This window comes from Neopelma chrysocephalum, unplaced genomic scaffold (assembly GCF_003984885.1).
Source record: "Neopelma chrysocephalum unplaced genomic scaffold, ASM398488v2 Primary Assembly neopelma1_44, whole genome shotgun sequence".
NCBI classification, from domain to species: domain Eukaryota; kingdom Metazoa; phylum Chordata; class Aves; order Passeriformes; family Pipridae; genus Neopelma; species Neopelma chrysocephalum.
Window position 1 is genome coordinate 2,236,158 of NW_020897703.1, and position 22,687 is coordinate 2,258,844.

The following is a 22,687-nucleotide window of genomic DNA, read 5'->3' on the forward strand; positions in this document are numbered from 1 at the left end:
GCTCCATTCTTCAGAATTTTGCAGAGATTCGCTGCTACTTTTGCAAAGAACACTGCATTAGGTATATTGATGTGCTATGAAATGCCAAGTTAAAATGTGCTACAATTGTTAAAACAAACGACCAAACTCACGCGGTATCGACTCGGCCCCTCATTTGCTGCCAGTGTTTATCTGCTCAAAAACCCACAGCACACTTATCCCATGGGCTGCTCCATTTGTTAATGAGCCCTGCATCCCGTGAAGAGCAATGGCTCAGTCTGGCATAAGGGATAGATCAAGATACTCCAGCTACTCAGGGTGAAAACTGTACCTGTCCTACCTGAAGAGTACTAGGAGTTGTATAGAGCATACTGAGAACTGGCACAGGCTCTCCAGGGACAATGGTTACAGAACACAGCTCTCTTCATCTGCAAAAGCAGCTCTTCAGTGTGATAAGTGATCTTCACAGCTGCCCAAGCTCACAGAAAAGTATTTTCCTTTACCTGTTGAGATATGTATGGGACATGTACTTATTCTGCAGCCAAGCTCATGCAATAAGACATTCCAAACTTACTGCACACAAAAAGTTTCATTATCAGGAGCATACAAAAGCAAACACAAAAAACTTTGGTTTATCCCATGACTATCATTGTATATTATTATAAGACACCATTTCTCAATTATGAATTCACAAAAGATACAAGACATTAGGTGAGAGCACAGAGTGAGGGGTGAAGATTCTGACAATAACTTATGACCAATTACATGAAATATTGTAACAAATATGAAAGAATCAAATATTGCTTCAGCATAGCCAGCTGCTTAGATACAACTGTGCCAAGTGAGACATGATTCTTTTGCAATCATTAAAGTTTTTTTCCTCAAAGTAACCATGATAGTAACCATCCATTCTTACAGAAATATTTATTATAATAATTTAATAAGGAACCCAACGCTTCAAAACCTTAGGAAAATAGAATGAAATTCAAGTTACACATTTACAAGTATGAATGAGGACAGAAGTGAGAAAAGCATTTATCTTTCTACAAAATAAGGAAATTCTAAATCAAGATTTTTAAATATAGTGTTCTCCAAAATTGTCTGCTTCCAGATGAATTCAAGCCATTAGTTCAACTCTGATTCCTATGAGACTTATCCCACGCCAAGAATTTCCAGCAAAATTCAGTTGTAAGAAGTCATAATAAACATCACGTGTCACCTGACATGAGATGTCTACACAGGTTCAAATGCATAGAGTCCTCTCTTTTAAAAAATACAAATTCTGGGCCTGGGAAATCTTGACACATACAGTAGGTCCTTGTCAATGGATATTAAACACAACATAAATGGGGTCTATCGCCTACAAATCAAGAAAGCAAAAGTTTCATTTTGCAAAATCTTAGTTACAAAATGTCAGTGATTACTCATTAAGCATTCATTAAGTTCAATGCAAATGTAAAGCACACTAAATAAGGCAAGGCACATTTTTCAATTCTCTCCTCCACTGTACGTTCACTTATTCCAGCATATCAGCAATCTTACTAACTCAAACACCCAAAGCTCTCCTGAATCCAAAACACAAGCCACACCTTCAGACCATTTTACCAGGCCAAGATTGCCCACATTTTAAAGCTTTGCTCCCGAGACTCATTCGACGGGCAGGAGCTGAAATGACATCACACAGTCTATGAGCCAGCTGGAGGGGGCCATCCACACCTTGCCCTGCCGGATTTTCTCCGGCCTGAATTTGGAGGCCGTGTCATAGATGACGTACTGGGTGCAGAAGCGCTGGTCGGAGGAGGGCTGCGCATGGTACGACACCGTGTTGATCGTCTGCGTCACGTCGCTGTCTGGCTTTGGCTGCCTCACCAGGATCTGTCCTCCTGCTGCTCTGACCAGCTCCGCCAGATCACCCTTCTGGTGACGTTTGAAAGAGCCCAAAAAATAGAAGTAGCATCCATCAAACAACTTAGGAAGCTAAGTGGAGGGGGGAAAAAAAAAAAAAAAAGAAGTATAAATACAAGACTTTGCAACTGAGCGGAGAGGAAAAAAAGTGGAAAGGAAAAATCAGTGCATTAACAAAACAGTGATTTAAAATAACCAGCACTGGAAACTAGAGCAGCAACTTAACATGCAAGGTTCTCAGTGTAAGAATGCAATCAAGAAAAGCTTGCTTACGTGGTAAATTCTTGCTTCTGTTTACTTTCCAGAACAACAGGGTTTGAACTATGAGTTAGGAATATTTACAGCTACTGTTACAATGCAGTTAATGAATTCTCCTGTGTAATCCAGCAAGTAACCAGAAATGAACCCAGTTACATATAAAAGTGGCCCTAAATGGAAACAAATAGTAATAAAAACATTTTTCTTTCAACTTTCAGAAGTAGGTTCTAAAGCTGAGCATAGAAGGTCAAAGCAGCATCACTCCCTGTCCCATCAGCTTCTTCCACCAGTGTAATACAGTGTTCCCCTGACAAGGTTACAGCAACATCCCCCCTAACACAGAAAACTGACAGCTTTATGGGTGTTCACAGTTCCTTGGATCACCTTGCACTTAATCAAATTTCTGTACAAGACCACATTAAAATTTTACATCTTCTGCACTTTCGCATGTGGCAAAGGGCAGAACTGCACGAACCAAAGGTCATTAATATGGGCTGGCTGGAGCAATAAAACCCACCAGCTGCTCTCTGTTGAGCCGCCCTCTTTGGGGGCCACCTTGGATTTCATACTTCTCCTCTTGTTCTCGAGCTGAGGTTTGCAGACAGGCTCGGACCCCTACAAAAAAAAAAAACAATAAAGAAGGCAAAAATGAGAGAGCTCAGGTTTTAAGACAGGTTTGCACATCATTTTAGGGACTAAGGAGTTGTGCTAACATAAAATAATCACCCACAATGCATCACATTCCATCCACATAAGCATCAAAGCCTGTGTGCTTTAGCAATTTGCTTTTAAACTCGAAAAAATTTACAGCAGCAGCTGAAGATGCAAGTGAGATGGAGAGAAGTAATATCACACTAAAATCAGTGCTATAAACACCAGGAATTATTAGCTCTTCCTCTTACCCACTAAAGGTCAACCACTTAATGTCAAATGTCAAATAGCTGATCATTTGGAAGCTTGAAGCCAGCGTGTAGAACCCACACTGCAGTTATGGAATGGAAGCAATTGTCTGATAAAGACCAATTACAAAGCCAGCACAAAGCTGCCTCAAATAACAAATCAGATGGGATTTCAAGGTCTCCAAGATCAGCACGAACCGGAGATTTATGCTGGGGTTTAACAGTGGCATTCATTCCTGTTACCACTGCTGCATAATGAGATTGTCTTTTAGAGTCAACATGTTTTTACCTTGTTTTAAGGCCAGTTATTTTTTCCAGTAATGGGCTGATGTTAATGTATCTCTAACGTCCCTTAAATGCACTACCTGACCTCACTCCAGAGGCAGGAATTGCAGTGGCCACCCACTCAAGGGTGGAACATTTTGCCTGAATGTACATTGCACTCATTAATAAAAACTACCCAAGAAAAAGTTTGCAAAGCTGATTTTGGAAACGGTTCCATAAGGATTTACAATGTGGACAAGGCTGTAACTTTTATAGCACCTCATTCCTTGCACAGCATTTCTAATTCAGGCAACTTATCTGCACTGGGCAAATATGAAACCTAAAAAACATAAACTTAACAAAATCAGAAGTGAAGTGTGGGGGGTTGATCCTAAAAAGGAAGAAGCCCAAGGCTACGAGAGAAGTCTCACTGACAAAGGTACTTGGATGCCATGGCAGTAAGAGGCCAATAGACAGGGGTATCTAATCCAGAGAGATATTGAAAGAAAACTCAGAGTAATTTGCTGCAACTCACAAAATGCAATGGGAATCACATTTCAGCAGAAGTCCTCCAATGTACTTGCACCAAAAAAGATAAACCCCCACAGAAAACCACAACTGGCTGAATCCTACAGCAAATACCTCCCTCTGTGTACAAGTATCAGATTGATTATTTGCACTTGTTCATTCCTTCAAGGAAAATTACCATGAACTAGAAGGGCAAACCTGTAGTCATGTATTTTCTGGAAAAGCAACTTCCATATTCATTATTGATAACAGCAATGAATACTGATAACTTAATTTCAAGTACTCGTAGCTCAAAAATAAATCTAAAAGCTATTTCACGTTTTATTTATTTATTTTAAATCACCACAATTCAACGAGACTTCCTCTGTCAACGTGCCTCTAACTTACACTGTTATTCTTTTCTTCCAAGAAAATACAGATATTAATGGGTGCCAGTTACAATAAAGGAAAAACAGTCTCATCTAGTCTTAAGAACAGAACTGGCCATTCATTAAGAACATGTTTTATTTCAATCTGCCATCAAAAGCTCGATTTCAAGGACTTTCACTACAGAGATGAGGTTTTTATACAATAAGTACATCACAAATTGAGCATCCAGTGCCAGCATCAGTAAATGAGGCAAATGTGATACAAAAGTAATAAAAGACTGAATGAACACAAAAGACCACAATGTCTTTTTGTACTGCTACTTGCCTGAAAAAAAAATAAATTGTCAGGGAAGTGACTAGTGTTAGGGGAATGCCTGTGTTGGAGAACACAAAACCAGCGATATCTGTTTTGCACACACACATCAGTCCACTTCACACTGCCAGCCCCTCCAAGGAATCTGAATCCTCAAAGTTCCTTGTCACATATAATGACAATCCTCCAAGAGACCAAGAAAGACTCATCTACCTGTGTCCTGTTTTCACTGTGTCTACGAGAACCACCAGGCTGACGTGTATTCCCCTAAAAAACGAAACGTGAACAGCCCATTCCTAGCCAGTGTCTGCATGATCAGCATTCTCATGAATTTTAACTTGCTTTTACCAGCTAGAAACAGGTCAGATCTGCATCTTAACAGATCTGTGGCACAAAAGCTATGTATTCCAGATAAGATAAAAAGCCACAAACATAAGTTTTCAATGCCCAGGTGTTTTCCTTTACCATAAGTGTTAAAGGCAACGCTGCTAGGCAGACACACCCACCCCTTTGTGGAGCAACAGACTCCAGATGTTTTTTTCGGTGATGGAAAATTTCAATTACTGAACATATTTTTCATGCAAGACATAGAACTTGCTCTGACACATGGATCTTGTCACATCTGATGGGTAAGAACAGTTGTCTTTTGGAACTGTTGTGATCAGAGGCATTTCAAGCCAACTCCTCTAACGCTTTGTCTACACACAGGTAAGAAAAGAGTAAAGAAAGTCACTGGAATCCTCAAGCTCAGAAGAGCTGGTGTTTCAGGCTTCAACACCCTTCATGGCAATCCTACCACCAACAGCACAGCCCATCTGAACCAAGAAAATCCCTTGGAAAGAGCCAAGCCAACACGAACACAGCAACAGGAAAGGAGGGCCTTTGGGGCACAGGGAAATGAGGTAAACACCACGTTGTGGCATCAGAACCACATCTACCTGTATGCTCAGAACACTGAAGCAGTAGCAACTAGTGTTTAAAGAAGGTATTTACACCAGTGAAGGAATATCTATCCATGGAGGAAGGATTCCTAACTAGAAGAAGGAAAGCAAAATGATTTCAGTGATAGAGACCAGCATATGTCCTTTAACTGCAAATGTTGTTCAGGCTGATTTCTTCCCGAGTGCCTGATTTCTCTTCAGGGACTCCTACATACCACAGGTTTTGTATTAAATAATTAAAGGAGTCATATATCATAAGACAAAAAGAAATAAAAGGGAAATATGCCCCTGTTCTCATATTTGAGATAAAATGACATGGGGCTCAAGTTGTGTTTCTACCTAATTCATCATGCATTTGTGTAAACAAAAGGTTCTTGTTTTCCTGTTCTTTTCCCCCCTTTCCACACAAAATTTGTCAAGTCACTTGCTTCTAAATCACTGATTCTGCATTACCATTTTTGGATGCAGTGACTCCAACAGGATGCAACAGCCCAAGTGAGGTTCTCAGAGAGGGCACAATCAGCTTTGGTTGTGTTATGGTGTCATCTGGAAGCACCAGGAATGTATCAGCTTTATCATTCTTCCAGGAGATGGCACAGCCACCACAAGGTGATCTTGTGCTAACAACAATAACATCTCAATTTCACACTTAGGAGTAGGGATACAAACAGGAGATTAGAGCATGCTGCAGGCCATTCCAACATTTATTTTTCTTTACAGTTAGGGATTTTATTTTCTGTGAAAACTGAGTGCTAAGCTGAGTCCATTCAGTATAGCCCAGGTCTTGGAGTAGGCATTATTGATTTTAAAGCTGCTAACGTGTATAAGTGGCTGCATAACATGACAGTTCCCTTTTAATAGTCTTTTCATCTGACTGAGTATCATCCTGATTAAAGGGACATATAAAAGGAAATAAAATTCCACACTTTACTCACAGCTATATCATTCTGCTACCTTTACAGGGACATTTCCAGAAGCTCTTCTGACCTTACACACAAAGTACAGTGCCCTTTGACTTCAAACAGGACCCATGTTAAACTGATTCCCAAAACTCCAGAGATTATCCTCTCATTTGTTCAGCACTGTATTGAAAAGCCACCAGTGAGAATCCGATACCAAGACACTGGTCAAATGAATGGAGTGAAAAAAAAGAATTGCTAGCATCCTAATGAAAAAGTGGTCAGGGCACCACCAATACTATGCCACCTCCCTTCTGAAATTGAGATGGACATTTAAGCACTTACGCAAAAAAATTTTCAGAACAGGACTGAACCTTGGAAGTACAAGGGCAGCCTTAAAGAAGGTCTCTGAAAATGGAGGGGAACAAACTTACGTTTGAGATGACACCTGTAATTTTAGGAGGGGGTAGAGACCACAGTTCCGTTGTTTTCCTCCACAGATTTACAGTCTGCATTCTTTACTGGCAAACCTGACTAAAAAGCTACTCTGTTCTGTTACAAAATAAAATAAGACCATTTAACTTGCCCAGGGTCTCAGCCAATTCTGATTTATTCCTTGATACTATTGGCAGTAAGAGATGTGGACTTTCTAAGTTTGAGGTTGATCAAGTTTATTAATTTACCATGTTCTCTTCCCTAAAGAAAAGAGGGTGATTATTGCAACTACGTGTTAATGGCCCTGTAGTTTAATCGGTAGTTGGGGCAATCACCCGCAAAATGGCAAGACTTGTATCCAGGCAAGTGGCATTTCAAACACGGAGCAGGGCTGTGTGCAGTGCCCAGTTCCAGTGTGCAAGCACTCATGGATAAAGCTTGCCTGACAGAAGGCCGGTCTGAGGCAAGATCACATGGGCAGAGGGGTCACACAGAGTTCTTCCCCAGAAATACAGAGCATCACAAGTTTAAAAGCCTCTTAAACAGCTGATTTCACACTTGCAATTTTTAGAGATAAACACCAAATGCTAGCAAAGCCCAAGCCTTCATTAAAGCCCCTAAAAAGCACTGCAGGAAAATGCCGTAGCTTAATCCATCCGTGTTCAGCTTGATGCCACCACACCTGGCAAGGAGAGCACTGCTCATTTTTTCCCCCCTCATTAGGAAGATCAGTAAAGCACCACTGATCCTTATTACCTCACTGAGCAGCTGCCCCTACCTTCTCACCTCTGACTATCTAAGGAGCAAGTAGGTTAACAGGGTGTTCACTCTAATGGTATCATTAATTGACCTTTGATACAACTATAGCCACCGGTACTAGAAATAAAAGAAATCATTATTTGCAAAATTTAAGATCAGAGCCCTGTAATCCGTATTCATGTAAGTCTTATTGGTTTATAATGAAACTAACTGCATCAGAAAAACAATTTAAAGAGAATGAAGTACAAGAAAAGCTGGTTGCCAAGAACAAGTTCTAATAACCCACAGATACCCAGGGGTAGCTCTCAGTAACTCAATTAGCCTTAGTGGAGTTTTGCTGGATTTGCATTAATAAAGCAAAGAGCAGAGGTTAGTCCCAAAAATCTCTTAGAAAGGCTAGAAATAATTTAGAAATACATGACAGCAACAAAGCAGATAAAATACTACACATCCAAGATCTAGTAGAGACTGCAACTGGAACATCCTTAGTTCAATCTGCACTGGGTTTTAAAACTTACATGCAGCTTGAGTAAAACTTGGTGGGATTTTTTTCCTAGAAAAGGAAGAATTCTGGACTGAGAGAAAGCCTTAGGGGAATTTGGCATGGCTAGCTTCAATTTGCTTTCATAAACAGCATTACTGGCCTCTGCTACAGCACAGAAAAGAATGTTTATATTGTCTCTTCTATGCCTATGAAGTAACTTTAGACTCACAGATTTTCATCGAGGTACAGAACACACTGGTGAAACAAGAGCAGTCTGTTTTCTCATCACATGGAAGTGACAAGATGCTGCAGAGACTGAAGTGAATCTGCTTAAGAGTAGTAGTTAACAAGTTAATCCAGATGATATTCATTAAACCTGATGGAGCAGATGCTTAGGGAGTCCTGAAACATCAATTCCCAGAAGCTAGGAGCATGTGATATGAAAATCATTCCCTCACTTGAAGCCCCAAGTGTCCCATCTCCTTTGGAAAAAAAAATTGTTTGCCACAGCTGTCTTCTAGACTGATCAAAGTGACTGGAGGTAGCCATTCCTAAGGTCGGGGTAAATTCCACAGGGAGTGCTCATCCTCTGGAACTCATCACATGCTCTTAAATGAACGAGCATGAAACTCCAGTGATCAGAAGTTTTGAGCTGTTTTAAGGAGGGAGGGCTTGGCTGAGGATCAGCCTGGTATCTAAAAGATGTTTATGCATGGAAGGGAGACAGTCAGGCCTGAGAAGGAGTCAGCTCAGACAGCTTTGCACTTCTCTGGTCTAAGAGCCTAAACAAGGATTGGCATATTGCTCCAAGAAATTCAGAAAGATGTTTTCACCTTGAAATGTCAGTCATGCAGTCCCTCAGCCCTTCCAGTCAACTCCCTGTTGTTCAAGTCCTTACAGGAAAAGCAGGGTTTTTTGCATTCTTATAATGATCAGAGCTGAATCATTGCTGCTGCTCCAGGTAAGCAAAGCAGAGGAAGGAATGAGCAATCAGATGCTTAGAATTCTGCCAGACACTTGGCTGCAAAGACTGACACAAGCTTGTTTCAATGCATATCGTTACTGAGATCATTTTTCATTCCCCTGCTTTAACAGATGACAATAAGTTTAAGGAAAAAACAAGCTGAAAAGCTATTAAAGACTTCTGCTGGTTTTAATTACACTCTTCTGTGTTCTCCATAAAGCACAGAGGAAATACAGTGATACTTGAATCTTTGTCTCAGCCTACTTGCAGAAGGATAATGATATGCCACTTCGTGCCCTATTACCATCCCAGAAATAATGAAGGCAATAAAATAATGAAACCAGTGAAAGATATGGCCAAGGGCAAGGAGCACAGTGACAACACTGTCTCAGTTGAATTCTGTGCTGCTTGGAAGTGGATATACTGCTGACAGTGTATTAGATATGGAAAAGATGGAACTGCAACTGGTAAGGGGAAATTCTTCTTCTGTGAAGATCTAATGTTGCTCAGTGGTGACATCCTTTGATCCTAATCTTCCACCTGAAGACAAAAGGGAATCCCAAAACTGAAGATATGTACTTAAATCCTGGCTCTTTAATACTTAGAGGCCTTACACTTGGTGCAAACTCTGCTGGAAAATTCCACATTATCTCTCTGCCAATAGAAATGGATGCTGTGTCTGTGGGTAGGGACACGTGTAAACAGAAGCACCAGAGAATCATTCAAGAGAAGGATGTTGCTTTTTATTAGAGAAACAGAGTTTAGCCTCCTCTAACAGAAGAGACTCTCAAATGAAATACTGTTTTTGCAATACTCTTTTGTGATTTTTTTTCTAGAAAGTGGTATAATGTTTAAGCTATAAATATAACTTTAGAAATAAAAGTCAAGTGCAGCTTACCTTGTGCTAAAAAAAATTTCAAATACTCACTTATGCATAGTCAGCACTTCATTAAGTGCCTCACTGAGCTTTGTTTTTCCAAATATTTTAGTGAAGTTTTTCAACATGAGTTCACTTTAGAACAGTGAACCATAACAGCATCTTGAATTTATTACATAACCAGAATATGCACATACTTTTGGAAGTTTATTTGCATCACATTTAAGGAAACTTATCCAAAGAGAAGTCAAAAAAGCCACAATAAATTAGGAGAGAAATCATGGAAGAGAAAGGCAAAGACCTCTTTTTCCTAGACAAATGTTCCATCAGCAGGAGTCCCATTATTTGTTATAACAATCTTTAACTTGTAATGACTCTGAAGAAGACTGATAACAGACTGGTGGGAACAGATGGAGTGGTGCTGTTAATTATAGGCACTTAGCTGCATCAGACCCCATGAGTTATTACTAACATTCCCCACTAGGGAGGAGAATCACTCGCTTTTAAGTAGTATGTTGCTTACTAAGCTGGGAGCATTAGCAGTCAGGATTGTACTAATCAGTACTAACAACATCAAATAAAACTCAGCTGCGAACAAAAAACATAAAAATATTCCCTGAATAACCCTCAGACTGTTTCACTGATTTTTTTTCTTTTCAAATCACTTTTAAGTGCAAAAGTTCTTCCACAAAGACTTGAAGTGAGGTCTCACTAATTAAATCTTCCTCTACCACTCAATTTTTCTAAGCATCTGACTAGCAAGCCAATAAAATGAAATAAAGGAAAGCCACTCTAGCATATATGATAGAATGTGTGCAGGCATTCTGAACTGAGCGAAGCCAAGAACCTGCAAAGGACTCACCACAGAAACAGGTTATTCAATCTTAGTTAAACAGGTTATTGTTCCAGAACACCTGAACAAACCCTTTCCAATCACACGACTCAAACACCACTTCTAGGCTTTCCAAGCTTCCTGCTGCATCCCTACATCCGAAGAGGAAACCACCTCCCTTTCTGCTTAACAACAAAATGTCTGGAGGTTATGAAATCCATCTGCTTCCTGGAACATAAACAGTGTTTCTCTGTTACACATTCAATGAGAAGCTACTCCTAGTTGTAAGAACGGAGACAACACGGTGTTTCCCTTCTGCAAATGCCTGTAAGGCCACAAAAGCCACTGTAGGTGTTGCAGAAAGCATTTAAAGGGACACTAATTCAACAGATCCTTTAAAAAAAAAAAAAAAGCATGGCACAAACTATCTGGAAGCCAAATGAACACTCTGAGTCCAGTGTTCAAGCTGATGATGTGCTTTAGTTCAAAAACTAGTATGCAGCTTCTGAGGCTTTGAACAGTGCCTTCATAAACATTAGTGGCTGGAAAATTTAGACCATTAAGGAGTCCTCATATTCTGATGTTTAGTCACACAGTAGAAAACTGGAATGAAATTTGCCTTTGAGTTTTCTATGGATAATTAACTAATTTGTAGTGTACTTATTAGCTAAAGGGACTTAGCCATAAAGGTCAAGGAGAAGAAGATGGCTTTTGCAACTACTGCAGATACTAAGAAATACATCAGAGAGAGTGAATAAAAAGCAGAATTGGAGCCTAAGTCCACAGAACAGCTGTATAAAAAAGCATGCACTGTATAAAAACTAGTTACAGATTGCATGAAAGATGACATCAGAACGACCTGCAACTTGGGTTAGAAGTTAAAACTTTCAACAGTCTCAGCTTATATGTAAATATAAGCTTTCTTCCAACAGCCTTTGAGCTGCACCCCAAGCAAGCCAAAGTTTCCTATCAATTCTAATGGCAACTGCTGACAAGAAATCCTAGAATTCAATAAAATCCTCCCCCCTCTCCCAGGATATTTTCCATAATCTTCCAAATCCATTTTAACACAGCAATGAAGAAATTCCCTCCCCACTGATACTCAGGCCATGACCTACCCAATGCACCTAACGATGAAATGCACTCATTTAACAAGAAAGCAGTAGTTATACTAATTAAATTTCTTGACATTCAGGAGATTTAAAAAACAAACAAACAAACAAACAAACCACAACCCTCACACTTTATGTTAAGATAGCATTGACATTAGGGCAGTTGTTGAGAAAAATTTTTTTTCTGGAATCCCATCTAAAATTTCTGGTTAAAAACCCCAAAGAATCCCACCTATTTAATACTTACATTCAAACTTGAGGACCCAACATCCAGTCAGAACAGCCATCATGCATTTGACAGTACTTGGCATTGGAACATCAGGGATAACAAGATGAGTTACTAGGAGAAAAATTACATCAGTAGAACTAAAAGCACGTAAAAATCAGAACCATGCCTGGCTGAAAAGCAATCAATCACCATTTAAAGAATAAACAGACTATAATAATTTATCAACCACTCTTTCCAGCACAAGTATGTGATTTTTGAGACTATGATAAGAGTTAGTAGAAGAGCTATTAGAAATTTTGTGGGTTTCAACTTATACTGGCTGTGAAAAAGGGAAGTCATGGTTTTATAGTTCCAAGCTAACACTTAAATCTTCAGATGAGGTTTATAGGACAGTATTTTTTTCTCAATCCTTTTAAAGTTATATTTAACTCTGACAGGAATCTTACTATGGGATCTCACTGCTTTAATGCAAAGCTAACAGAACTCAACTCAAAATTTTGGAGTAGTAATCTGAATGTGAAAGATGGTAAGGGAAAATTGCCTTAGCATTTTGTTCACAAGCAGCACTCCAAAGAAAATCTAATAGGAAGGTTTAAGGCAATGTTCCCCTCCTCAAAGGGGGAGGAAAAAAAAAAACCAAGGCCCATAATTTGGCTCCATCAATCTTAATGAAGCACAAAACTTGAAGCAATGTCAGAAGACATGTGCCAACTCTTAGGCAATGACTCGCTCTTTCTAAAGGCAACATCTGCCCAAGACTTGCTCCTGGAAGGCACAAACTTTACGGGATGTCTCATATGGACAGAGACCTTAAAGCTGGTAAAAGAAGTGTAAAGAGAAGAGGTCTCTGAGGAGACTTAGGGATTTTAAATAACAGACAATATGCTGCCAAACTGTGGCTCCCCTCGAAGCCCCCTGCCTTGGTAACCAGACAGGCTTTATTTGTGTTTACACGCATCCTTGTACCACAGCTACAATCCAGGGATTTCAGAAGCTGCTCTTACCAGGAACAATAAAAAACCCCGTTGCAGGTATCATATTGAAGGATAAGGTGCAGAATTGTAGTTATTTATATTTGGACAGAGACATTTACATACCTTCATTGTTAAATTCAGTACATCTTCGAGCCTTCAGAACTGCTGCTAATTTGTTCAGCAACTTCTGCTGCTCTGCACTAAGATCGCTCCCCAGTAAACCAAGAGGGCCATTTCTAGGCTGGCTGGGGCTCAGTGCCTGCAGGAAACAGAAAATATTTGGGAACATAAAGCAACTAACTTACTAGACAGCTTTATTTAAAAAGAATACGCATTTTGAAACACAATACATGGCAAGCTTAGTGGACAGGGTATTACCAAGAGATCCTGTTGAGTAATCTACATAATTAATATCTGCATTTCCTTCCAGTAAAAGTCCCTAATACTTTGCCCTGTAAGCAATGAACGCTTAAGCGGGTTTTTTATGTGGATACTACTAAAGAAAATAAGAGGCGCTGCTTGCTCAAGTTTTATGCTGACAAGGATGTGACACTTCAGCTCCTGGATTTTTATCAATGCTCCCAGATTCCATGGCACAGACACCCCTCTGAGATGCTGTTACCCTACAGCCCCAGGCCTCAGATCAAATCATCCATGTGAGCTGGGAGCCATTCATGGGCACACACTCATCCCACAGCGAATGCAAACACCGAGGGGTTCATTTGCAACAGAAGAGCTGCATCTTACATTTGCTACCTGTGGAAGGAACAGCCAAATCCTTGCTCATTCAGCTGCAAGAGTTTACTTCTGGCCAATGGGTACCTTATAGCCTCGATGAGGAGGGATCATAACAAGCTGTATATCCTGCAGTAAACTAGGACTGCTTCTATCAGCCAGGTCAGTTTAATCCTCAGTCATTAGGAAGCCCAAAGCATTTCATAACACTGGAACTTGTTAGGTCTGAATAGCCTGATTTTGGTTAAAAGTCCTGAGAAGTCTTTGGCAAAAAGAGGGGGAAAAAACGAAAACCCCAAAAGCTGTTTTCAACTGCTGATATCTTCACTGTTGGACAAAGGATGAAGCAGCCTTTTAAATGCACACAAAAAGCACCTGGAGCAAAAACTGCTGCTGCTTTCAGACAGTTTGGTAAGTAGAACAAATTTAAATATGAAGAAAAAAACATCAACAGCCAAGTTCAAGCAACAATACTTGAGGAATAACACAGCGCTCATTCTCCTATAATAAATCCACACTACAAGAAATATCCTTTGTTTTCGCAGATAAAGCTGTAACACAGAATTTCATGGCTTGTATGTGTTCCACATACATTCTAGAAATACTGTCCAGGTTAGCTTCCCAGTTTTGCAAGGCAGGTGATGCACTGTAATTATGTCCAAGTCTTCAATATTTACAGGTTAAACTTACAGGGTGTTTTTGATAAAGCAAAACAACAACAAAAACCCCCACAGACATTTACCTCAGAGGGTTGGTTAAGCAAAAGTGATTCATTCTTCACTGGCAACATTAGCACAGACTTCATCTTTTCACTTTCTGCATAGTCCACAGGCCGCAGACCAAATATATTACTGGCAAAACAAGCACAGATGGGTTTAAGTAAATAAAATGTGACTTGATTCTTAACTAACTGGGCACATTAGCTGGGTAGCTTTCCCTCCCACTTTCTTATTAATATGTAATTTCAGCTAAAAGCACAAAGCTTCAAGTAAGAATTGCATCCAAGACAGATGGATACTGAATTACAAGCTGTTGCATTCAGCTGAGGAGTAAGGGATGTTCCGAGCAGAACGTTTGGTTAAATAAACCACAGTCCTTGTTAAACTGTTTCAAGATGTACTTTGATATCATTTGCAAGACCCAGAAAATTCAGCTTTAATCTTTCATTGCAGTCATATAACCAAGGAACGCATTTTTGGCTTATCCACTTGCCATAAATGACGTGTCAGAAGATTCCACGCGCTGTATTAAACATCGGAGTTGGATGTGGCTGTGCTTTTATGGGAAAAGCTCTCTGCTTCCTGATTGGAAACCATGGCTCCCTCGCACTTCCAGAATTTGAGTATGCATCTCATTTTCCCCCAGTGTGCTGTTCCACAGAACACATTGCAGCCAATTCATTCTGATTTTAGTGGGTTTGCCAATTTTGCTGGGAACTATTGATCGTGTGTGGCACCTCACAGTTATTAGATGTGCTTCAAGAGCCATTTCCTCTTTGAGCATTCCTCAGACAGACATGATTTGCTATAAACACCCCAAGCACAGCCATGGCTTCTCTCTCTTCTTCACTCAACTTTTCAGCTGCAGGACAGCAGAGGGGGGAGGGAAAGCTTGAAACTGCAGAACAGGTATAACTGCCATTAGCAAACAGGATCCTCTGCCAGCATTCTGGGGAAATACTCTGCTTGCTTTGCCCTTTGTGGGAATAATGGCTATTCCAGCTGATCCTCTTCTCCCCACCTCACACAGCTCTGCTCTCAAAAGGCATAATAAGAGCTCGTTATGAAGGGGAAGCTTGTCACCAAGAACAAAGCCCTGACTCAGTGTCTGAAACCCGGCAAGCTTAGTCATCAGACAATGAAACATTTAAAGGGGTCAAAAAACCACTGCAGCTTTGAAGAGCTGCTCTCAGCCACACATTCCTGTGCAGAGCAGAAATCTAGGAAGCATTATAGGGAATTCCACATAAGGCCACAACCCAATCCAGCCCAAAGAGAAGCTCAAATCATTAAGTCTTCACTCTGACTTAACTGGGAGGCTTTGGCCAGCACAAAGCTGACAGATGTGTCCCACCTCAGCACCTTCCCATGCTCTTGACAGAGCAGTGCTCACTAACACAGCCCTTTGGGAAAACAACAGCCCACAAGAATCCCCCACAGAAGGGTCTGCAATGGTATTTTACAATATTCCCAACCCCAAGCTCTTCTATGCCACTAATGAGCAGAGTGCAGGCATAATCCCAGCTCTGCAGACTAAAAGATAATTGGTTAAATCTCTGCCCAGTCCTGGGAGTTGCAGCCCATTAAATATTGTCATGCTGTTCCTGCTTTGTCATGCATCATCAGGGTAGCTCTTGCCCTTTCCTTAAATAAGGGCCATATTCCACTCAAACTGCTGCAGGATAGAGCTGCTTTGAACAATGCATGTGTGGGGGGGAAATAGATATATCACCACATCCACTAAAAATCACCTTTAGACTAGATGGCTGACCTTCCACTGGGAACTAAGAGGGAGGAAATCACTGAGTGTCAGTAGGAGAGGTTTGGGAGTGTTTTTCCCTCCAAAGGCACAGTAAGATCCTTGACTGTTGGAAAAAACCCTCATGAATGTTTACCATAGATAAATATACAGAGCATCACAGTTAAACAGAACATTTTTTGCCAATTAAACTGTACAATAAGAAGTCCAGCTCCTCCCTCTGTATTCACTTAAATTTTTTTCCTACACTTTTAAGCTCATTTCAGTTGCTTCTTAATGAATTTGTAATAGTGTTGTGAAATGCTATCCCATCATTATGCAGCTGAAGAATTAATGGCTATTTACAGGATGGCAAGGTGGCATAGTTAAATTCTGACAAACTTGGGAGCTGAGGTTTGAAAAAGGAACACCAGCACAAGGGATGATTTAAGAGTTTTGAATATTTGCAACAAAGCAGATTGTTGAGCTTAAGGAAAAAGAGAAAATGTAGCTGATAGAGGAGAAAATAGGGTTTACAAAATAAAAACCAAGATGAGGAGCACATCCTAACAACAGATTTTAAGGAGGTTACTGTTGTAATTTACTCATCCTTTTCAAAGAAAAAGGACAAAACCCATATTTGTACTTTTCAGTTAGGCACCCACTCACCACCCAAAAAGTCAGTGATCACCATGAGAAGGAGCCCGTGCTCAGCCTCTGCCACACTTAGCAGGGCAGGAACTTGAGGAACTGCTTTTAATATATGAGGAATTTATACTATTTTTAACCCTATGATGAGGATCAAGGACCAGACCTATGCAAGCACAACACCACCGGTAAGGCACAGGAATGGGAAACAAACTGTTGACAGAAATGTGCTCACATCTGTCTTTATCCAGCCCAGCTGAACAAGGGAAATCGTCCACCCTGTTCAGAGTACAAAATTAATTTTGATCCAGTTTGCAAAGCAAAATTAGACATGCCCATTAGGTCCACCCTAACAAACAGTGTTTTTACAAATATCAGTAACTACGAGTGCTCCTACTACAGGTCTGGGCTTGTTGGGAATGGGTCCAGTACACACGAGGAGTTCCACACTCAGGGAAGACACGATTGTTTCTACAAGGGAGAAATAATTGCCTGTGGTGCTTAAGCTGGAATATAAGGTCTCGAAGGCATAATTCTTTCTACCAGAATGCAAGTGGGCTTTTTGAAAGTTGTTTTAAACATTCAAGAGTCAGATGTACCCTTTGATGCAAGCAGCCTCCTATTAGTCAGTCATCAAGGTACTGAGTAGTCAGTAGAGGGCTATCACAGCTAGAACAAATCCCAATCAAAGAGCAGGATGGCTGTGCTGAGAGCAGAGATGAGCCCAGTGAAGAGCAACTCCACGTAATCTTCTGAGTATGACTTTACACGAGATGACAGATGATATCTTAAGGACTGACACATCAAAGAACTTCTTATAAAAAGCTTTAGAAATAGGATTCAGTTTATGGCACAACACTGCTGAAGTATTAGGTATGAAGACAACAGAGGTTACTGCTATAACCAAAATGAAACTTTACAGCTACCTTCTAAATGTTTCATTAAACTCTCAGCAAAGAAGTCATCAGAGGAGAGAAGATAAATATGGAGACATGCCTGTTAATTGTTTCAAAGCCCCAATCTTGCACAGCTTCTGATGTAAGCAAACAATAACTACATAATACTTTGTAATGAGGAGTTTTAAGCTGCTCCATTTTGATACCAGAAGCTACCTCTGGTTCCACAGCTGAGCACGAGACAAGTTTTACCCCAGTCCCACAAAGGAATTCAGTACTGAATGGAAGTCCAGCAACCAGGTCTCAGTGCAGTAACCACTAACTCCCGTGTGGGAACAGGACTAGGTCAGGGCTCTCCAGGCAGCACCTGGATTGGAGAATATGCTAAAGAGAAACCTTTTTTGAACCTGACAGAAGGAAGAAAACTTAATCTGTGCAGCCAGAAAAACCATATGAGATACCCAAACAGAGCCAGGATTTTAATTAACCTGCTGTCAGCAGGAAGTTAAACATACTGTCTTGCACTGAGACAGTAGTAAAGACCTGCACTATCTTGTCTTAGAAAGAGCAGACAAAATGATGTCAGTGTCATGGGCCTCATGCCTCCTGAACTAACTGCAGGTTAGAAGAGGTTTTGTCCCTGTGCCATTCATTCATAATTGATGACCATGGTCTATCCCTAAGCATTCCCAGAGGTTTGTTCAGAATCAGACTCACAACTACTCAAAGACAGCCAACACCTAAAAAAATGGAGCACTGCCACAATTTTTACTAATGCTGAACTTATTGTGCATGAAGAGCTGGAAAGGCAGCCCATTTGAGGGAGAGCATTTAGGAAGTGCTGTGAAATTGCAAATGCACAGATCTAATTTTTCAAATCACTTGGCTTGCTGTGAAGCAAGGAAAAAAGACAGAATTCAAGCACATTGAAAAAAGCCATAAAAATAAAAATTAGCTATGTGTAGGAGATTAACTTAAAAAAATTAACAAGACCAGTAGGACAATTAATAGGTCCAGTGGTCCACATAATATTTTTCATTTGTGGTTCATATCTTTCCCAGTCAGTGAAAATTTCAATGGCAAATGGAGTGCCACAACTATTAAATCTTAGAGATTTCAAAAGAATTTTTTTTGCCAAGGAATACAGAACTCCCAGGATTGCTTTCTGGCAGAAGAGTAAGCCCTCATCTGTACTCGCTTGATCCAAAAGGTGTGTGGCTGTTTCATATTCTATACAGTTGATTCTTAATGCACTGTGTGTTAACATGCGAGGAGAAAAACAGCCTGAGAGGTGCTTGGAATGAGATGTGCTTGATGGGTCTGTGAATCTGATGATCTAAACCTGAAATTGCAAAGTCTCAGCTCCCTGGAGAGGGTTATACCTGTGCACCTCACCAGTTAAGGTGCCTTAGGAAGCAGCTGTATTTGCTCCCAGATATATCCCACATCCCTGCACAGACCAGTGGGTCTTACCTGCCTTTGGGCCTGCAGTCAGTAAATACTGCACATCTTTAAAAACATATTTCCTCTGGCACAGTTGAGTGTCATTCTAAATTTCAAAACTACTGCTCTAAGCAGGCTATTCAACACGAGCTCTGTTTTTATTCCAGTAGATTAACTCTCCAACACACAAGGGACATTAAAACACAAAACTGAGTTAATTCTACTGTCAAAACAGCAGCAAGACATCAGTCACTTTTGTGAGGTTTCACGCCATATACTTCATAGTGTCCCCAGTAACATTTGAACACATTTATCATGGTCACATTTTACTGAGCTTTGCTAAAGAGAAAGACTTTTAAGCAACCAGAGTGAACTAATCAAACTTTCCTGCCCGCTCTCCTGTGAGGTAATGAAGAATCACTTTATCCTACCATATTAAGGAAGGCCCTTTCCTGGACTGAAAGGTAAGTTCATTGAGAGCCTGAAAAGCCCCCACAAAAGGACTAGAAAGAGTTTCATACTCTAAAAAAAAATAAGAAAAAAGCAAACTAAAATGAGACAAACTTATTGATCTGGAAAAATTGGCTTGGCATAGTCTTAGCTCACGCACTGCACACCTCTAAAGTGAAGGGACTCCTCAGGTACGTTCCTCAAGGAGATAAACCCTTGAGAAGAGACACAAGATCTACTCATTCCTCCTCAATTTCTACTGTAAAGATCCTAAAATAACAATGGGAAGGTGAGCAGATCCTGCATTAGGTACAAAGAGGCCAACTATAACTAGTCATAATGAAAAGAACTATAATTGCACCATCTTGAGTGCTCAGACTGTTTTTGCCTCCTGTTTTTAAAACTCTGCTCTGCAGGTTTCAGGGATCCAGGAAAGAAGTCACTAAAGAAAAACAAACTTCTTGTCAGATGCGACTTCATTCTAAGGTACCTCTATCCACTAGGAAAAAAAAAAAAGAAGAAATTAAACCTTCTCTATTAAAGAAGGTTCAAATCCACTTACCCAGACAAATCCAACCACTGCTCATTTAGGAGTACAACTACCAGAGGCAATGGTGGAAAAAACACCCAGCAAGATTTGCAAAGTCATGATCCAGGGAAAGATCACAGCACTGTTCATTGCTGAAAGCTAGGGGGGCACAGGAAGGAAGGGAGGCACGAGACATTCTTAGAAGTCTCAGAAACACTGTTCTTGTTTCTACTGTTTCTTGATAGTGTTTAGAAGAGGTCAGCAGAGTCTCACTATTCAAGCCTGAACACTTTGCTTGTACATCCCTTACTGTGTGGCTCTAATGCTTTCTGTAGAAACAGGGAGGGGGAAAAGCCCAATCCCTTTCCAACATCAATGCAATAGCAACACACAGAGTAGCATTTCAGCCAGAAAAGAAGTCCTGGAAGCCTCAATTAATCCAGGAGGGACATACAGGACTGTTTTTTTGCCAAAGAACCCAGGGCTGCTTTTGTCAGACAAATCACACAAAGATTACCAGCAGCTAAATTTGTTCTCAAAAGGATTTTAACTGAACATCATCTACATTCAGTAAAAAGTTAAGGCAGAGTTAAAAGTTTACATAAATCTCTCCTTCCCTGATTAAAAAGCTTCTGTTTCAACAGAAAGCCATGTTTGCTCATGTAGAATGAGCTGAAAGAGGTTCAGCTTCACCTCTGTTTGTGTGAACACATGCAGCAGAGCCCAAGGCTAATGAGAGACCTGCAGAGTCCACTGCTGGCATTTGGAGTCTCAGCTGAGCAAACCTCCCAGTGCTCAGGTCCTGTCAAAACCTTCCATCAGAGCTGGTGGCTGTGCCAGGCTTTCAAATGCCAGACAGACAAGTGATAAGTGTGACACAACCAGTTCCTGATACCCAAAGTGTCTTGAAAATGAGTCTCTGAAGCTGTCAAGTTTTCAAGGTGTAATGTGCTAGTCCTTGTTGTTCAAGAACAAAGCGAAGATGAACAATTGATCCTTGTTTTACTTTTTCATGCTGAAGTCTTGAGAGTTTATTGCTTTGTTTTGGTTTTTCTTGTTTTTTTAAACTCTAATATCTTCAAGATTGGGACTTTATGAAAACCCTACGCTTTCCCACAGAGCACCTTAATTCTGTAAGCTTCAAAAGCAAACATTAAGAATTCAAGTGATTAAGCTGAACTTATTTATGCTTCTTTATGCAGCTGCCAAGGAAACCTGTGTCATGCAAGACTTCATCCTGCTGTGTTACTGCATACACACACCTATTGACAACTTGCATTGGACTCAAATTTACACATAGGCCCTTGCACAACAACAATACACCACCTAAAATTACATTTAGTGTCTGAAATACTAATAGGTTGCAGGGTTATTCATAGATCAAAAAATTCTTTAACACCTCCTATACACAAATGCCAAAATCTTCAGGAGGTGTAACTGTATAGAAGAGTCAACTGAAAAAAACTCTACGTTTTTTTTTTTTTAATTAAAAGTGTACCAAGGATTAGTGCTTTGATCCAGAACGAAAAAAAAAAAACGAAACACTTCCCAAATCTCAGCCTGTGTTTATGTCATTTGTGAAAATAGGAGAGACTGGACCAAAATGCCTTCTGCTAGCAAGTAGTGTAGTAAAAGTAGAGAGACAAAAAACAGCTGTAGCAGTTCAGAATTCATCTAGCTCAGCATCTTCGAGCTGACAGTTGCTATAACAAGATGCCAACAGGAAAGTGTAAGATTAGGGTAAGCATATGTTGTTGCTTTCCTAGTACAGTCTCCAGTACTCCAGCTCTCTGTGACTCAGGAGTCCTCAGAAAAGCTTAGGACAAAGGAAAGTGGAAATGAAACACCTACCTGGAAAAGGAGGCTTCAAGCATAGCAGAGAGTACGTTTAACATCCACCCCCTCACTTCAAACAAATCACATTTATTACTGGCTTTGCTTCCCATTTACCCAACGTGCACTCTGGAAGTTGTAGTTGTGGCTCTGGAAGTTGTAGCTGTGGCTGGTGCCGCAGTTCTCACGACATTCCCGCGTACTTACACCGCGTCCCGGGAGGCTCCGTGGGCGAGCAGCAGCTCCGCGATGTGCACGTGGCCGTTCCTGGTGGCGTCGTGGAGCGGGGAGTCGTTCTGGTAGCCGGTGGTGTTCACCAGCGCCCGGTGCCGCAGCAGCAGCTCCACCACCGCCCCGTGCCCGTGGTTACACGCCTCGTGCTGGGGGCACAGCCAGGAGAGCAGGCAGGTGACACAGGGCTCACAGCAAGGACTGCTGCCACACAGTTAATTCACTTTCCAAACACTCAGGAGAGGGTCGGGGGAGACGATGTGCCAGGATAGTGAGTGACATTCCTGACAGGAACTAACCTGGGAACCCAGCACTGACAAAAAGCACTGAGAGGAGCTGAACAAAGGCCAGCTGTGTGCAAATTAGACTGCAGGGAACAAAGCCTTCCAGATTAGAGACTGTCAGGAGTGTTCTTCAGGACAGGAAGAAGTCATGGTTGAAAAGA

The 22,687-nt window shown here is 40.8% G+C and overlaps 1 protein-coding gene across 1 annotated transcript in view; it reads right to left on the bottom strand.

Annotated features, from left to right (window-relative positions):
* Positions 1 to 549: 549 nt before the first annotated feature.
* BARD1 (BRCA1 associated RING domain 1) overlaps positions 550 to 22,687 on the bottom strand; it is a 41,683-nt gene continuing 19,545 nt past the window's right edge. The window contains exons 6-11 of the mRNA XM_027678063.1: positions 22,219 to 22,391; positions 14,498 to 14,606; positions 13,144 to 13,279; positions 12,065 to 12,157; positions 2,660 to 2,757; positions 550 to 1,956 (exon numbers count right to left, since the gene is read on the bottom strand). Of these exons, the coding sequence (XP_027533864.1) occupies positions 1,627 to 1,956; positions 2,660 to 2,757; positions 12,065 to 12,157; positions 13,144 to 13,279; positions 14,498 to 14,606; positions 22,219 to 22,391 (939 nt within the window). The 3' untranslated portion in view covers positions 550 to 1,626. The remainder of the gene's footprint in view (positions 1,957 to 2,659; positions 2,758 to 12,064; positions 12,158 to 13,143; positions 13,280 to 14,497; positions 14,607 to 22,218; positions 22,392 to 22,687) is intronic.